Source organism: Leuresthes tenuis, unplaced genomic scaffold (genome assembly GCF_036924035.1).
Source record: "Leuresthes tenuis unplaced genomic scaffold, fLeuTen1.0.hap1 SCAF_15, whole genome shotgun sequence".
In the NCBI taxonomy this organism is placed as follows: domain Eukaryota; kingdom Metazoa; phylum Chordata; class Actinopteri; order Atheriniformes; family Atherinopsidae; genus Leuresthes; species Leuresthes tenuis.
Genome location: NW_027325369.1, coordinates 5,187,875 through 5,206,607, shown reverse-complemented (window position 1 = coordinate 5,206,607; position 18,733 = coordinate 5,187,875). Strand labels below are relative to the sequence as shown.

General features: G+C 39.1%; 2 protein-coding genes across 3 annotated transcripts; one reads left to right on the top strand and one right to left on the bottom strand.

Moving 5' to 3' along the window:
* Positions 1 to 3,529: 3,529 nt before the first annotated feature.
* Positions 3,530 to 11,132, bottom strand: eif5 (eukaryotic translation initiation factor 5). Its single transcript, XM_072364901.1, has 12 exons — positions 11,051 to 11,132; positions 10,245 to 10,464; positions 8,251 to 8,530; positions 8,011 to 8,092; positions 7,500 to 7,672; positions 7,021 to 7,132; positions 6,767 to 6,897; positions 6,418 to 6,579; positions 5,956 to 6,117; positions 4,251 to 4,415; positions 3,934 to 4,074; positions 3,530 to 3,743 (listed from the first exon to the last, which is right to left on the bottom strand). The coding sequence occupies exons 3-12, from the start codon at positions 8,320 to 8,322 to the stop codon at positions 3,645 to 3,647; spliced, it is 1,299 nt and encodes a 432-aa protein (XP_072221002.1). The 5' UTR covers positions 8,323 to 8,530; positions 10,245 to 10,464; positions 11,051 to 11,132; the 3' UTR covers positions 3,530 to 3,644.
* A 257-nt stretch (positions 11,133 to 11,389) lies between these two features.
* vps29 (VPS29 retromer complex component) lies at positions 11,390 to 18,054 on the top strand. Of its 2 annotated transcripts, XM_072365090.1 has the most exons (5): positions 11,466 to 11,483; positions 12,571 to 12,582; positions 14,147 to 14,338; positions 14,722 to 14,957; positions 17,551 to 18,054. In XM_072365090.1, the coding sequence occupies exons 1-5, from the start codon at positions 11,481 to 11,483 to the stop codon at positions 17,666 to 17,668; spliced, it is 561 nt and encodes a 186-aa protein (XP_072221191.1). In that variant the 5' UTR covers positions 11,466 to 11,480; the 3' UTR covers positions 17,669 to 18,054. The 2 variants fall into 2 exon arrangements, with proteins under 2 accessions (XP_072221192.1, XP_072221191.1); XM_072365091.1 differs by lacking the exon at positions 12,571 to 12,582 and having other exon boundaries at positions 11,390 to 11,483.
* The last annotated feature ends 679 nt before the right edge of the window (positions 18,055 to 18,733 follow it).

Here is an 18,733-nt window from a genome sequence, read left to right as displayed (position 1 = left end):
CTTGTGTTTGTTGTTGTGTATCGTCCACCTGGCCCTTATTCTGAGTTTCTGTCTGAATTCTGAGTTTTTATCCCAGTTAGTGCTGAGTACAGATAAAGTCATTGTAGTGGGTGACTTTAATATTCACGTAGATGTTGAAAATGACAGCCTAAATATTAACTTTAATTCTATATTAGACTCTATTGGATTTTTTCAAAGTGTTCACAGACTGCCTTAATCATACCATTGACCTTGTGCTGACTTATGGCATTGAGAGTGAACAGTTAACAGTGTTCCCTCATAACCCTGTCTTGTCTGACCATTTTTTAATAACTTTTGAATTTACATTACTTGACTACACGGTTTCTGAGAAGAATTCTACATATAGAAGGTGTCTGTCAGAGAATGCTGTAACCAGATTTAAAGAGTTGATTTCATCATCCTTTTCTTCACTGCCATGTGCAGATATGACAGAGGATGGCTACCTAAATTTTACTCCAGTAGAACTTGACTCTCTTGTTGACAGCACTACAGCTTCAATGCGTACAACACTGGACAATGTTGCCCCTCTGAAAAGGAAGGTAATCAGTCAGAAGAGGTTGGCTCCTTGGTATAATTCACAGCTGCGTGCGTTAAAGCAGACTGCAAGAAAGCTGGAGAGACAGTGGCGTTCCTCTAATTTAGAAGAGTCTCAATTAGTCTGGAAAGATAGTTTAATAACGTATAAGAAAGCACTTCGTAAAGCTAGAACTGCGTATTATTCATTATTGATAGAAGAGAATAAGAATAATCCCAGGTTTCTTTTCAGCACTGTTGCCAGGCTGACAAAGAGTCCGAGCTCTGTTGAGCCATGTATTCCTTTAACTCTCAGCAGTGATGATTTCATGAGATTCTTCATCAATAAAATTGTTTCTATCAGAGAGAAGATTAATGGAATCCTTCCCATTATTATCACTGATGTATCATCAAGTAGAGGAGCTTTAGAAGTATCTTTCGAACCTGAATTGTATTTAGACAGCTTCTGTCCAGTTGATCTTTCTGAGCTAACAACAGCAATAGTCTCTTCTAAACCATCAACTTGTATGTTAGACCCAATCCCAACCAGACTGTTCAAGGAGGTTTTCCCCTTAATTGACACTTCCATATTGGATTTGATCAATCGGTCTTTGTTGATAGGATATGTACCTCAGACTTTTAAGGTTGCTGTAATTAAACCTTTACTTAAAAAACCTACTCTTGATTCAGAAGTGTTGGCTAATTATCGACCTATATCCAATCTCCCTTTTTTGTCCAAAGTTCTTGAAAAAATAGTTGCAGTTCAACTTTGTGATCATTTACATAGAAATAATCTGTTTGAAGAGTTTCAGTCAGGATTCAGAGTGCATCATAGCACAGAAACGGCACTGGTGAAAGTTACCAATGATCTCCTGTTAGCTTCTGATAGCGGACTTGTTTCTGTGCTTGTCCTGTTGGATCTCAGTGCTGCATTTGATACGATCGATCACAGCATTCTGTTACAGAGACTTGAACATGTTATTGGGATTAAAGGAACTGCATTAGGCTGGTTTAAGTCATATTTATCTGATAGATTCCAGTTTGTTCTTGTAAATGAAGAATCTTCCTCACACGTTGGAGTAAGTCATGGAGTTCCTCAGGGTTCTGTGCTTGGACCGATTCTTTTTACTTTATACATGCTTCCATTAGGTAACATTATCAGACAGCATGGCATAAATTTCCATTGTTATGCTGATGATACTCAGCTGTACTTATCTATGAAACCAGATGAAACCTACAGGTTGGTCAGGCTACAAGCCTGTCTTAAAGACATAAAGACCTGGATGACTCAGAACTGTCTGCTTTTAAATTCAGACAAAACTGAAGTTGTTCTCTTTGGACCTGAGCGCTTCAGGGAGAAATTGTCTAGTTATATAGTTACTCTAGATGGTATTTCCTTGGCTTCTAGTTCTACAGTGAGGAACCTTGGAGTTATTTTTGACCAGAATTTATCATTTGACGCACATATAAAACTGGTTTCTAGGACTGCCTTCTTTCACCTTCGTAATATTGCTAAAATCAGGAACATCCTGTCTCAGGGTGATGCAGAGAAACTAGTCCATGCATTTGTTACTTCAAGATTGGACTACTGTCATTCCTTATTATTGGGCTGTCCCACATATTCTCTGAAAAGCCTCCAGCTGATCCAAAATGCTGCAGCCAGAGTTCTGATGAGAACTAACAGGAGAGATCATGTTTCTCCAGTTTTAGCTTCTCTTCATTGGCTCCCTGTTAAATTCAGAATAGAATTTAAGATTCTTCTTCTCACATATAAAGTTCTTAATGACCGAGCTCCATCATATCTTAAAGATTTAATTGTAAGATATTTTCCTAACAGAGCACTTCGCTCCCAAACTGCAGGTTTACTTGTTGTTCCCAGAGTTTCTAAAAGTAGAATGGGAGGTAGAGCCTTCAGTTATCAGGCCCCTCTCTTGTGGAATAAGCTGCCAGTAAATGTCCGGGAAGCAGACACCCTTTCCACTTTTAAGATTAGGCTTAAAACTTTTCTTTTCGATAAAGCTTATAGTTAGGGATGGCTCAGGTAATCCTGAAACATCCCATAGTTAAGCTGCTATAGGCTTAGACTGCTGGGGGACCTCATTTGTCACACCTTTCCTCACTTTGCTCTCTTTTTCCCCCTGTTTAATTTCAAAATTGATTTTATGTACATGTGACATTATTGTGGTTATTAACGTATGTTTCCCTGTTCCAACAGATATCCTTTGAATGGCGTTATGGTGTTTTTCCCCCCTCTTTTCTGTCTTCTCAAACCCCAGCTGGTCGAGGCGGATGGCCACCCTTCCTGAGTCTGGTTCTGCCAGAGGTTTCTTCCTGTTAAAAGGGAGTCGTTCCTTTCCACAGTTGCCACAGGCACGCTCAGGACGGGAGATTGGACTGAAGACACATTTCGGTGCAATCTGTTGGTTTCCTTAGCTAGGATATTAATTTTTTGAATTGGCTCTATATGAATTAATTGGATTATGATTACAATGAATTGAATTCCAATTGGCTTGAATTGGACTATATTACTTAAGTGCCTTGAGATGACAATTGTTGTAATCTGGCGCTATATAAATAAAATTGAATTGAATTGAACCTAACAGTCCTTTCAGAGCCCAGTGTTGCATTTCACATTGATCCCATCATTACGCAGCTGTAGGGAGGATTTTTGGCTTATTTTGATCACAAATGGCTTGCCGACAAACTTTGTTCTTAACAAGCCAGATGAAAAAAACAAAACTGACTACCAGAGATAAATAATTCAAGTGTAGTGGATAGCAAAACATTCTTTATTTGACTGGAAAAAAGAAAAATACAGGAACCCCAAAAGAAAAGAAAGAAAGTGCAGTCAAAATTATCCCAAAACACCCATGATTAAAATCCCAGAAGCGACTTCATTTAATCAACTGAATACATCTCAAAATTACAGTTACTGAGCAGCAAGTAAAGCGCTATATTAAGTCATGCCATAAAGCAGATGAGGGTTTTTGGATGGGGGTGGGGGGGGGGGGGGTAGTAAAGGGTGAAAAGGACAGCCATTTAGGTCATACAGGGCATCGTGAATCAAAACCACAACACAAGAAAAGCATCATCATCATCATCTAAATCTCTCAGATAGCATCTATGTCAATGTCATCCTCTTCTTTCTCTGGTGCGTCAGGTTTCACAGTCTCCACTTTGAGCTTATTGGCAGAGGGCGAGTACACCACCTGAGGACAGACAACATCACAGCTGTTTAACAAATCACCCTCAGCGTTACGTTTACAGTGACATGCTACTAAAGATTACTTTGGAAGGAAAAAACATGGGTATATGAGTGTAAATGCATTAAAGAGCCATTGAAACCAAAAGAGATATAAATCATTTAGATACTGCACAGACACCTCAGATAAACTGTACCTCAACATTCTCATAATCTTCCTCTTCCTCCTCTTCACTGCCCTCACTCTCCTCCTCTGCCTCCTTCAGCCATTTGACGAAAGGAGCAGCCTTGGTGTGGATCTCTTTGGCAAGTTCCTTGGAGACGTATTTCTTAGAAACCTGGAGGGGAGGGGGGGAGGGGGGAGAAGTTCTGATTAAATTGAGTGAAAACAGCAAATGCAACCAAGAAATGGAAAAATAGTTAAAAACGAGGGGAGAAAAGTGAAATAACAAAAATTTTAAAAACAACCTGTTAGAAAGAAATAATTGAACGAGTTGAAGTCTCGCACACCCACCTTCTCTGCCCAGGCGAATATAACCTCTTCTTCCAGCAGGTCAGCGTCGTACAGGTCTTTGAGGATGACGGCGACGCGAGGCAGCAGCTGGACTTTGTGCAGCTTCACGACACACTCAAAGCCTCCCAACAGATACTTCTGGGCTTTTTTGTTGCTGTGGCAGAACTGAGGGAACATTAATTAGGGGGGTGTGGGGGGGGGGGGGGGGGGGGGGGGGGGGTGGGGGGGTGTGATCACTCAAAAATGAAATAGATATAGATCATAAAGCAGACAGTGTTGTAAAATCCAAGGTTTTAGGTCCATTTCAGGAAGTTTTCAAATGTCCAATCAGTAAGACGGTTCAAACAAACTTTAAATTGAAATGTTGGAATAAACCATCTGCTGTCGGACATGAAGCTGATACAGAAGCGAGCAGGACCAGTCGTGAAGGCCTTGTTGAAAAGATTCACTGGCCCCAGTGTGCTGTTGGCCTTCTGAAAGTTATTTTAAAGATGCATTGTCCTCAAAGAAATGCGCTTTTGTTCAATCAACTTCCAACCGCCTCTCTTCAGCTCCACTGTCTAGTCCAAATACTTCTGGCTATAAATAGAACAACACTGTAACGACTGAATGCCAAACTCTGATCTGCAAAAAGGTAATTCAGCAAACAAACCAATGAATGACATATCACAGAGCGTCGGGTCACACCACTTTGTATCCCAAAATAGGATCCGAAGTCACATGCTTGGTTTATGGATGCAAGTTGGTATCGTTTCATGGAGCTCTGACCTGACACCATGTGAAAGATTATGTGATTAAGTTTAAGAGAAGCCTCTCGCATCTCTTCCTGAACACTTGACTACAGTAGGAGTAAAGAATGAAGAAAACCATGCTGGAATGAAAATTCAACTACAAAAACATCAAATGCACAAAGCTCCCGATCTGGACTTTAATGCTGCCGCAGGTCTTTACTGTCAGTAAGTACTTCAACTGAAACTATCAGACATAATAATTGATCACATATTCATTGATTACCTGACCCCTGGTAGTTTGCTAAGTGTGCTGCAGGGTAGGGCTTGGAGCTTAGGCAGTGATACAATTTCTTCATGGGTTGTTTCATGCCACTTATGGCTAGTACAGTAATCAGCTGAGTGACATCACCGTCATTAGTTAGAGAGGTGTGTTCCACTACACCGACTGGCAAAGACTTTCTTGGCTGGTACTCCCCTGTTACCGTCTCAGAGGTGCACTTCAACCATCCCTTCTGCCTCTTTACTTTGACACAACACCAATGCACAATGAGGGTGCATCAGTCCAAGTCTGGAAACAAACTGCTTCAAAATAAACAAAAAAAAAAACCAAAAAAAAAAAAAAAAAAAAAAAAAACCTTCGTAAATCATTTCACTCTGTTTACTGAGAAAGACTGCTAACTGGATCCTAAAGAGACACATGCAATCCAGGTTGTGCCACATACGACACTGCCTCCAAGAGAGCGGAAAGTTAAAAGCCAAATGTCGTAGGAAAAATATATCTAGTTGCAGGAGACACTATCATCAAGCCATTGTGTAGTTGTGTCTTCAACACCAAATTTAGCCCCCTTCTGTCGACTGTGGCTAGTGACAAAGGATCTTTTAATTATAACTTTAGAAGTTCCAAAGTTAAGTGATCACACAAATAATCATTCAGGCGACTGTGTTTAGTCGAAACAGATTCCACTGAAACCTACTCGCAGGAAGTGGCGTTTGTATTTCTTTATCTGGTCACGGATGTTGTCGTTGAAGAGCAGCTCACTGAGGATGAGGGGACCCATGGCCTTCACATCCAGACGCTCTGCCTCCGCTAATATATCCTTATCAGCCCCATCAATGGTTCCACTCTCCTTCTTTTGCTGGAAATGAGAAAGAGGGAAAAATAAGAGGCTGACAAGTGATGTTTTTCTGCTTTCCAAATGTCTCTCTGAACTGTTGACTAAATTGTTCTACATATAAATTAAAAAATTATTACAATTTAAAAAAAGTCCTAAGTTGATATTTATCACTAACAGTATCAATATCTAAAATGAATTTTAATGTCAGCTGAGGGAAAAAGTGTTATTTTGCTGAACAATCCTGGCTTAAATCCTACAGCTAACACAGAGCTGAAGGAAAAAGAATTGGTGATGCAAGTCCAACTGTCAGAGGAGCCTCACTTTCACATAACTGTAGAAGAGGTTGACCCTCTCCTCGAGGGGTTTCTCCAGGTCCTCGCTGAGCGTGAGGTTCTTGGCGTGGTCGCTGATCTCTTCCATTCGCCGCCTCTGCGCCTCTTCTGTAGTCTCCTCTGCCCAGTCCTCATCATCATCATCTCCATCCTTAACACAGGAAGGACAAACAGACAAGTCAGGACAGTGCATCGTCATCAAGAAAAGAACACCAGTACTTGTTCCAACAGTGTTTTAGACAGCTATGTGACATGCAGTTTTAACTATGGATTTCCCCTTTTCTGATCACTTAAGTGCTCCATCTAAAGGTGTCTTGACAGGGACAATGAGAACACACCACAGCCTGAGGAGCATCAATGTTGTCATGGTTTCCAGCCTCGCCGCTGCCAGAACCGTTCTCCTTGTCCTTCTTGCGGTTCTTCTTCTCCTTCTCTTTCTTTGCAGATGCAGAGCCGCTATCATTGCTCTCTGTGACAGGAAAGGCAAAGTAGGTGTTATCAAACCCATTGTTGGATTTACAGTTTAATGAGAGCAAATTCCTCTTATAGCCAATCAGTGTAGCAACTTCTCAATTAGAAAGGAAAATCTCACCTGGTGGGTTTTTGAGGATGAACGTGCAGAGTTTGTGTCTAGTGTCTAGCATGCCGCGGTTTCCACAGGCCTTACAGGAAGTACCAATGGTTTGTTTCTTGGGATTGACATGCTGTAATCAGAAAAAAAAAAAAAAAAAAAGCATAATGAAAATCGCACCTTTAATAAATCAACACCATAGGAGGACACCAAGAAATACTATAAGATATTTTCAAATTTGAATATTTAATTCAGATTTTATTTTGCCCTTACACAGGTCAAATTTCTTAAAATAAAGCCAAATATTTTCATTTTAACTACCTGAAATTATTAGTGTTTTGACACTTTTTTTTCTCTTTAAAAGATTTTAAATGTAAAAAAATAAAATAAAAGTAGTAACCCATCCAAAAGTGCCCGTTTGATTGAATCAAGTAAAGTACTTATTTTCTGGCTTTGCTAATAGTGCAAGCTTCTCCAAATAGTGCCGTATAGACATTTACCAGGTCAGTTTCAGGGTTGTCACACTCGGTACACAGCACAAATTTTCTGATGAACCCATCAAGCATATCCTGCAACTTGTTCGCCTCATGGGATCCGTTGACGATGTAGCGATCGTTTTTGGAATCAAACTGGGTCTGAGCACCGAGTTCACAACCAAAAAACTTGGTCGGATCTGCAGATGAAATGAGAATTAAAACGAAAAAAAAACCAAAAAAACCTAACACGGTCAATTCCTAACCATTGCAAGTATTTTCTTTACAAAAGAACACAAAAAAAAATAAAAGCAGAATTATTTGCACCTTATATGGACACCTTAAATAAAGGACTTAATTCATAAAAATCAGTAAGAACCAACTAGATTAGTAATTTTATCATGATAGATTCTTAAGTAAAAAATAAAGCAAGAACACCGACATGGCAGAAGTTCTAAAGCAAAACTCCCTGATTTAAGGAGAATATATGTGCCTGGCCTAACGACAAACATGGGAATATGACTCATGTTTTCCTCACATGTTGGAGGCCTGTTCAGAGCCTTTGCAACATCAACCATGTTGACAATGACCGTCTTGATTCCATTCCCTTTGCCTTCAACCTGGGTTACCGGGGAGAAAAGACAAAAACCCATCACACCCTGAATATGCAGTCCAAAATCATTCCCACATCAGAACAGTCATCTTAAGCAACCTTAATTTGTAAGTTCTCTCAACTACACCTTGAAAACACTGCAGAAAAATGGCAGTGTGCTGTTACCTTGGCAATCAGACGGGGCATCTTGTAGCGATAGAACTGGTCTGACACGCTGCGGTTGACGTTGACAGACATTTTGGCTGGATGTTAGAACTATCAGTAAGATAAAAGGATCTTGGTTGGGGATTCTTCGGGATCTTCTGTCTGGAAAAGAGGGGATGACATAAACGACTGCAAGCGTGCTCGGTCTCTGACATGAAAAACGCTGTGCCGCTATGGCCGCAAGCTCCTTGCTTGAAGGCTAGATTTCCACCACACAGGTTCCAACGGCTGCGCAACAGCTCTGAAAGAGGAGAGGGACAAACATCAATAATTAATACAGCCACCAATACACGCACTCTGTCCAACCTGACTAAACAGAGATTATAACGAAAAGCTGAAATAAAAGTGTGTATTCTAGTAACTTAGATACGGGTACAGACTTAGAGATGATGCATTAAGTCTGCGCCAGTATTCAGGAGGGCTTTTCAGATACATTTCCTGCATTCTGATAACCAACTCATTCTTTTGAAATTTGTAAGACCAACATGTTCAAACATAAATACTTAGGGAATCAGCCTGATGGCCAAAGATTCTGAAGAAAATGTTTCACTGCATTCAGTTTAACAGCTGAAAAATGGAAATAAAAACAACTGGAATACAAAAACCCTGACTGCAGTTTATTTTGTCATAAATGGGGCCTGAACTCGTCACAGCCCACCATCCAAAGGGATATAATGAAGAAGATTCCTGCCCCGCATGACCATGCTTGAGTGACTGCCACCATTTAGACAAAGCAGAATGTGTTATGACAAAAATCCAACCCTTAAAGTCATGGTATCAGAGCAACAAGCCAATCTAATATAATTTTTTACTCCCTAAGTGCACTACTTTGAGTAATAATTTATCAATAATGATCAATCATTTAAAAAAAAAAAAAAAAAAAAAAAAAAAAAAAACGCACTGAGAAACAGGTCTAACAAAAGGAACACAGCGTGGAGAACCATCCGAGTATCTACAAACTTAACACTGACTGACCAATGCGAGTACTGCTTCCATGGGTTATGATGACATTTTAGGCTGACAAAGCACTGCAGCTATGGAAAAAGAGGGAATGAATATATATATATATATATATATATACACACACATACATACATACATACACACACTATATACCCAGCAAATTACCAATTTGTACCCTTTGCTTCTGAAGGCAAAGGCCACATGGTTTTAGTTTAAAGCAAATGGGCCTTTTTCATGTTTTAGTAGAGTTCACTGCAATGCCAGAAGAGTTACAAATATGAAAGGACTGGATTGAAACCTCCACACTCAAATTAATATAAAACAATAAAATCCATGAAGAAAAATATCAAAATATTAAAACGACAAACGTACATGTGCTCCAACCTTGACCAAGCATAACAAACATGTTCAAAGGAGAAAAATAAAACCCACCCTTAGAACGGGATGCTTTAACCTCCTATTGTGCCCATGTCCACAAAAAATGGCTTTGTGAAAGCCTTTTGTCTTATATGAGGGCCCCTGGCTTTGGTCATATAAGGCCTGCACTTTTTAATAGGTCACAAACATGAGGCCTAGAAGCTGCCAAACAGCTCTCCCCCTACTAATGATTTGCATACCAACCTCCCAGCAGTAGCGATTATAGTCTCAAATACATCAGTGTGACTCGACATGAACTGACTCAGAAGTTGTTTTTTTCCCCGAGACACAGTGGTGTTTGAAGTGAGTTTGTTTTAGGAAGGCAAAGGTCGAGACCGTTTCAGGTGGAGGCTTGCTAACTAGCGTAGCTGACTACTTGGTGCAGAGTGCGTCACACAGTCGCTGCACACGAGTGAAGGGACTGGGAGACGCCATTTTGATACAGTACCACCGAAAACATGGCATATTCATTAACCTCAACACACTACGTCTTATTACAATTGATAAAACTATAACCGTGTAATATAAAACTCGTATACCCTTGAAATATATTGTGAATTGAGCCCACAACTTACCGTTTTTGCAAAACAAAGACATAAACACAACGCTGATCGTCCTATTGCCGCAGTGAACGGTGGTCGATGGCTGGTGTTATATTGATTGCAGCAGGATCTCTAAAGGGTAATATGGCTCTCAAAGATGCACAGTTAAAACACACTGAAGCGTCCAAACAGTGCAGGTGCCAGACTCAGAGAGAGAGGGAGGTTATTTGGAACGTCCTCGGGGTTGGGGAACCTTTGGGAGAACAAACGGTCGTTAAACACAAGCTGCGGAGTGAAGCGCGAGCATCAGCAGGTGTGACAATCGTTGGCATTCATTGGGTGTAACTCAGACGTCACGTACATTACTGTCACAAGAATAAAAGAACAATCAACAAACGCCCTCTAAAGTCATGAAGAATAAAACTTTATAAAATTTTTTTAGCGACAGCCAGCTAACTGGCTAAAGGTACACGTGTTTCATTTCCTAATTCGTCAAAAATTACCATAAAAGACGGGGTGAGAAAACTATATCTATTCCTAAAGTGATTCATCCATCGACATGTCACTAATCGTGTCAGTTGTGACAACATTCGATAATATCTCCAAAGCCAAACAATTTGGCAAACTCAAAATGATAAAGCAAGGCCAACTGACGTTGCGCAGCTAAAGCTAACAGTTAGCCAAGCACAGTCGACGCGATTTCGTGAAGAGAGTGTAATTAAGTCGTGTCTTCGATGGTGGTTAGCTAGCTAAATTATGTCTGTGGGATATAATCTATAAATATAAAACATAAAACACAACGAGTAGAGAAAGATATGATGAAGCTATTTAACACCTACCTCTCGAATGTTCTGCGAAATGCAGCTACTTGCGTCGTTATACTAACGAGTGTTGATTTGCCAGATTCACCAAGTGAAGAACATCCGGTTTTAGCATTCATTTTAAATTAAAAGTCTGTTAAGATCATGCATCACGTGTATATATGACATTATTTATTTAACATCTGAAATAAGGGGATAATATACATAGTTTCGTGACTGTGATTTTTTAAATCATCTAATATTACTTTTAAATCATAATGTAGCTATTTATGGAATGTATTCACATGACAGCACAAATGTTAGGCTGTACATGTTTTATTTTGAAAGGAAAAAGGGAAATATTAAATTAGTAGCTTGATGCATCCTGTCTCCCATTGGCTGACATTTTGACGCTATACGTGCGTAGGTGCTTCCTCAACTTGACTAGCAGCAAACAGCAACAGAGAAGATGGTGAGTATGAAATGGCGAAAGGGCCACCATTTCCCACATTTACAGCGCGCGTATCATGCGCTTGGTGTTTTCTTAGATTAACACTTTACGTAAAGACGGAAACAAAGTATCTCCATGGCGTCCTCAGTCTCAGCCACGGTGTTAAGTAGTGAAGCTCGATTCCGAGATGGATCATCGATCACATGACAGCTGAGCAGTTTAGTCCCCAAAAAGTCACTACTGCAAGCTGCAGTCACCCTTTAAATCACTATTTTCCTTTGCATGGTGGTCTCTTCGTTTGTCATGTTTGTTGCTCATCCATTTTTGTGGTTCGTTTGGTTATTATCACGGCATATTTAATTTTTCCTATTTGTCAACCAGTTAGCTAGAAGGGCTAGCAAGCTAAAGATAACTTCAGCTTAAGAGGCACTTTCCTGTGGTGCAATAATGATGGTTTATCACTCAGTTTTTATCGCATATTAAACCGTCAGTTTTTTTTGTTTCTTTGTTGTTGGTTTTTATGTTGTTTTTGTTTCTTGCAGACATGAAACCTAATTACACCCGCCTGTTTCATTTACTTTGATATCAAGACCGACTGCCCAGCCATCCATTCCGACATTCATTCATTATTTTCTTTTTGCAACTTTCAGGTTGTTATTGAGTTAGTTTTTTTTTTTTTGTATAAACAAGTTTATGTACAGTTTACATCTACACTGATGATTTGTTAAAACTGCCCTAAATGCCATCAAGTGCCATGATTTGCTTCAGCACATGATTTTGCATTTGCTCCCACTCAGTTAGATTCCTGTAATTGTTTTGGCCTGTCATTATCACTAACCATCAACCATTAACAACTGATTCCACCACATTGTCATTTAATTTTTCCTGTTTGTTGTTAATCCATTCATTTTTTTAATTTTCTAATTTCAGTTTTTCTCTCTTATCCCAATTCTTTCTTGTCTTTTGTTTTTCCTTTTTGTACTTCTCACCCCAATCTTTGATCACATCTTGTGTCGTTCTCCACACGCACAACCTACCTTCTTCTGTATCTCACCCACTCCCCTCTCCTCCCACCTCCACCCCTCTTTGCCCATCTTCAACCAACCAGGCTGGTCACCGGGTAAGTGTTCTTGCTCTGTCCTGTTTTCTGATCACTCCTCTGCCTGGCACTCTAACACGAGAATGGGTTGCGGTAGTCTGCTGTTTCTGCCTCTCTCAGCACAGCTAACTGCTGCTTGCTCAACAATTGCAGAGCAAGTTCGTTTCATGCTTTTTTTTACGGCTGCTCTCAGTTCTTTTCACTAAAATGGTATCACTAATTACCTATGAAGTCAAAATGTCCCTGAAATTAGACAGTAGTCTGACGCTCCTAAATTAGACATCTTAGATCTGTATAGAAATATTTGACTTAGGCAGGTTTTAAGGCTCCCTGCTCTAAAATGTTCAAATGATTAATTGAAATTTTCTTACTCTGTGATTTTTACAGTTCTATGTAAAGGTCTTGAGCCACCCTAGAGTCAGACTCAGTCTTGAGTATTAGTTCTCCAGGCTTTCTGATGGTCTCTCAAAGTTTTTTCCCAATTTTATTCAGTCCAATCCTTGTACCTGACCATCGTTAGAAAAACGCTTTTTTGTTTGTTACGCCACTTAACTGTGACTTTATTAATCACTCAAGCATAAAAAAGGAGCCTAAGTCAAATGATTCACCCGTGTTGTGTCGACAGATAACAGACCATTTCGTAAAGAAATGGTCTCAGTGAAAGGGTGGATGTCAAGAAGTCCTTCTTAAGGAAGGGAAACGGGGAGAAAAGGCTGAGGTATAATTAGTGGAAACAGGTCTGATGAAATTAGGGGTGCATTGTGACTTTTACACTATGCTGTAGTAGTACTTGTGTTTGACAAAGGCAACAGTTTGGACACACACAGTAAGTCGAAACAATTGATTTGGTGTTTCCAAAACTTTTATTACTATTCAGTGTGACAAAAATGATTCTTATAAATGCCACACATTTAACTTCAGTGCATCAGTCAGTTTCTGGTTTGACTTATACTAGTTAGGCTCACTAAAGTTATACCAGTCAGAACCAGTCAGTTATAAAAGTAATTTGTTTTCTGGCTGGTGAAGTTTAAAATGTCATTTGTGGGTTTTATTGTAAATCCTTTGGGTTGTTTGTTTCTTTTTCGACATCTCGTGTTGTGTGAATACATGATAAACTTTCTCATCTGTCGAGGGAGTGTCTGAAATCCAACTGTGCAGATTCAATAAATCTTTATATCCCAGCTAATTTTTTAGAATATGTACTATGAAGTAACATTCACAAACCAGTTTGAATTCAGACACTTAAGATACTCAGATTTTTACTCACAAATGTAGCTGATTTGTTAGTTTGAATGGTGTGAAAAAAGGCTGTTTATCCACTGTACTAGATAACCTAAAACTCCAGATTACCTTTCCTGTTTTCAAAATGACACAAAAGACATTAACAATAACTAACTGAGGTGTACAGTGGTTCTAGTGGAGTGTGTGCGCAATATTTTCCACTGCAGGATTGACCAGAGGCATCCTGCAGGGCTCTGCTCTCTGTCCCACTTCCTATTGCAGTGTTCAGAAACTTTAGTACACAGACTGAATTTATCAATGGGTGACTAATGTCTGTGTTTGTATGTCTGTGCGATGCTATAAGTTGGTCCTGGTGTTAGGTGATCTGCACATCCCCCACCGGTGCAACACGCTGCCAGCCAAGTTTAAGAAGCTGTTGGTTCCGGGGAAGATCCAGCACATTCTCTGCACAGGCAACCTTTGCACCAAGGAGAGCTATGACTACCTGAAAACCCTCGCAGGAGATGTCCACATAGTCAGGGGAGACTTTGATGAGGTGCGTTTGTGTTGGCAGACGGCCTATGTCACTCTTATGAATATTAACATATTCATTGAATACCACAGTACTACAGAATAACTAAAAAAGGAAACAAATAAAGTCTTTTTACATTAACCATTAGGTATAAGAGCCACACAAAAGAATATTACATTAAGTCAAAATATTCTACCTGCTTAGACCACTTTCTTTTTCAATAATTATGTTGAAAAATTGACAACCTTTTATTATAGCAGATATAAGTGTTTGCAGTCTGGTTTAAACTAACCACCAAGGCTGAATTTTTTTTAATTTTTTTTTTTTTATTCCTAATGAAAACAACAGTCCAGAGGCCTTACTGTGCTTGTTGTTTTTCCTTCTCCTCAAATGTTCCTTTATCTCAGAACCTGAACTACCCAGAGCAAAAGGTGGTCACAGTGGGCCAGTTCAAGATTGGCCTCATCCATGGCCACCAAGTGATCCCCTGGGGTGACATGGCCAGCCTGGCACTGCTCCAGAGACAACTTGATGTTGATATCCTCATCTCCGGGCACACGCACAAGTTCGAGGCATTCGAGAATGAAAACAAGTTCTATATCAACCCTGGTTCTGCCACTGGAGCCTACAATGCACTTGAACGGTAGGTATCTGTAAAACATACACAATTAGTAATGATCAACCAATCCAGGTTTTTTAAGGCCGATACTGATTATTTTGAACTCGGTCTTAAAGGGGAACTCCAGTATTTTTAAACCTAGACCTTATTTCTGGCATGAAATATGTTTATCTACTCACCAAGAACAGTTTGGTGAAAGTCGGCGTCCTTCGGAAGATATTTAGATAACTCGCGATCCATATAACGAGTGAACGGGGCAAAGATGATGCAGCCTCTAAATAAGGCATTAACTGTCTTTATTTCACCAATACTTGAATGAATGAAAGAACGCGTACTATTGCTCTGTTAGCACATGGCTGCTGTTATGTGGCTACTTGCAGTTATAGGAGAGCTAACATTACAGGAGCAAACAATGTCGAACATTTAAATATATAACAATAGAAATAAACAATCTTAACACTTAAATGTTTGTGCACTTTATGTAGCAGCATGAGGCCTTTGTAGTGCAAATTACCTTCCTGAGAAGATTTGTTAACAGAAATACAACAAAAAAAAATAATTTTTTAAAAAGAAATGTGAACAATCGCTAACGCGCTATTGCGCTAATTGATCGGCGAACGCACGTATCGGCCGATACAAGTAAACACCACAAATGCAGTCTCTAACACTCTAACACCTTTACCACTTAGATCAGAAAATATTTTGGCAGTGACATAAATGCAATAGTTATGGTTTGTGTGCGCTACAATAAATGGGATATGAAATGCAATAATGATGGTTTATCACTCAGTTTTTATCGCATATTAAACCGTCAGTTTTTTTTGTTTCTTTGTGGTTGGTTTTTATGTTGTTTTTGTTTCTTGCAGACATGAAAACTAATTACACCCGCCTGTTTCATTTACTTTGATATCAAGACCGACTGCCCAGCCATCCATTCCGACATTTATTAATTCTTTTCTTTTTGAAACTTTCAGGTTGTTATTGAGTTAGTTTTAGTTTTTTTTTTGTATAAACAAGTTTATGTACAGTTTACATCTACACTGATGATTTGTTAAAACTGCTCTAAATGCCATCAAGTGCCATGATTTGCTTCAGCACATGATTTTGCATTTGCTCCCACTCAGTTAGATTCCTGTAATTGTTTTGGCCTGTCATTATCACTAACCATCAACCATTAACAACTGATTCCACCACATTCTTATTTAATTTTTCCTGTTTGTTGTTAATCCATTAATTTTTTAAATTTTCTAATTTCAGCACATCATTTCATTGCATCATCACAAATGTGCTGTTGTCAGCACGCCATGTCTCAGCACACGCTGTTTGTGTTCTGCATTGTTTCTCATCATTGAAGTATAAATTTAAACTCATTCGGCTAAAAATAATTTGATCAACCTTTAAGGAATTGCAACTATTTTTATACAAGGTTGCTACATTTTAGTCCCTACTGTCAGGAGCTCAAATGTAATTGGAGAAGTTAACATAACCATGAATACTTTGTGGGGACATCTCCCTAAGTCACCAACATGTAGATGCTGTAACAAACTTAACTCTTGAAGTTAAGTTGTCTTTTCCTGACAAAAGAGAATCCTTTTCAGACAAAGGCTTTGTTCACATTTGGTACTAATACATGTCCTAGGCAATCTGATCACAAGTGTACAGCTCTAAGGCCTCAGCCACACTGCTGTGGATATCTTTTAATTTTTAAACTGGTATTTTCCCCTTCATTAAAAAATTATCTCCATCCTGACAAGAACTCTGAAATTTTCATACACACTGAAATAATCATGCAGGGGCAGTAGGTGGCAATATCTTCTGCAATAACGGCACATGAAAATACAGGCGAAGAGCACTCTGAGCTTGCCTAGTGAGCTGATTCTCCTTTGGCAAAAGCTTTGGCAAAACCAAACCAAAAAGTAGTTTGTTTAATGTATACGAAAAGACAAATAAGATTTGATTTTGTGGATAGATCAAAATAGAGCTGTTTCTCAACATGGTAGTACAATATAAGGCTATGAAAGTCCAGGAACATATCTGGTATATAGGCACATTGTTGTTATAGTTTCCAGCACATCTTCATAACACAGCAACAGGGGGAATGCACAAATAAGGCTGAGATGTTTGCCTTGTACACACAGATACACTGAGAACAGATTTTCAAAATCTGTTTGTCCAACTAAAATCGTTGTTTGCATATGGACGAGAGGCGAAACACAGAGGAACGAGTTTGTTTGTTTGTATGGACGGTGCCCATGTATGCGTGTTCATAGCTGGTATTAAAATGTATCCTCACGTGCATCCTGAGTGATCAGATCCCCAGATTACCCACTTAGCGTGGAAATGGTAGCGTACGTCACACAATCAGCTGTCAGCTGAGCAACAAACAGGACAACAGCAGGTCTACTGATGTTTTTGTAAAGTATTTACTGTTAAATACCTATTGTAAAATACTTTCAGTGACCTAAACTGCATCGTTATTCAGGCCATAGCACGTTTCAGTTTCATATTATATGCAAACCTTTCAGTAATTCGGTTATGTAACGGAAAGATATGAGAGGAAGAAAAGGTCATTGAGAAAAGCTTTTGCAAAAGACCCATGTTTTTTCTTTCATTACAGAAACATCATCCCCTCTTTTGTATTAATGGACATCCAGGCTTCCACAGTGGTGACATACGTTTATCAACTGATTGGTGATGATGTCAAGGTGGAGAGAATCGAGTACAAGAAATCTTAAAGGAGGAAAGGGAGGAGTGTCAGGTTAACAAGGCTCCATGTATCGTTTCATTCCTGTCCACCAGGGGGCAGCAGCTCTCTCAGTCACCAACCACAATGTTGATGCTGTAACAAACTGTTCAGTCACTTAACTCCAGAAGATCTGTGTATTATATTGTTTATAAGACATCAGCATTCACTTATTTCCAAGTTGTCATTAGAGAGTTGCACATGTCACATGTTTTGCTAATAAAAGGAAATATTTGGTGCCATTTTCTCTCTTTTTCCCTCTTTTTTCTTGTTTGTTTTTGCTCCTGATATATCCTGTACATGTAATCAACAGACCTTTAGTTGCCTGAAGTCAGGCTTCTTCATTCTTTTCCACAATAAAGATCAAATTTTGTTCCACCTGTGGCTTTTCTTTTATGACAATAGTGGGAACAGCGGTGTCCAAATGCTTTTGGCCATGTTGTGAAAGTTTACTTTCAGCAGGGGCTTTAATACTGAAGACTGGTCATTTTATTGACATTTCATATAAAACAAATACAAATGAGTTTGTGCTTTTTCAGAGTCAGTGTTCTTAAAATTGAGATTCTTTAGGTCTGAAATATTTTCTTGACTGACATGTACCCCTTGCTCTAGTGAGAAGCCTCCACATTCAGAAAAAATACATTTGAACAGTATCTCTAAAATCCTGGCTCTTGACCTATCTGATGTTGATATGAAAGTACATGATGATAAATGAACACCAATATGAACTTAAGATGCAATTTATAAAACATGATACAATTCCAAATCAATTAATGTGATTTTGTAAAACTTCAAATGGAGGTATTTTCTAAGGGAAGTACTTAAAGGTAGCAAAACAAGATAAGTGTTAAATACAGCAATGATCTGTTCTCTCTGGAGAGCCAATCACAGAGAAGCTTTGACTAACACATGGGTTATATCAAGTTCCTTCCTCCACTCCACACCTGTAGAATGTAGATTTAGTTCTTTTCAATGCACATTAATTTGCAGGTATTTTAAATTAGGGGTTTAAGAGTGACTGCCAGGGAATTTATTCATTGACAAAATAAAGGACAGA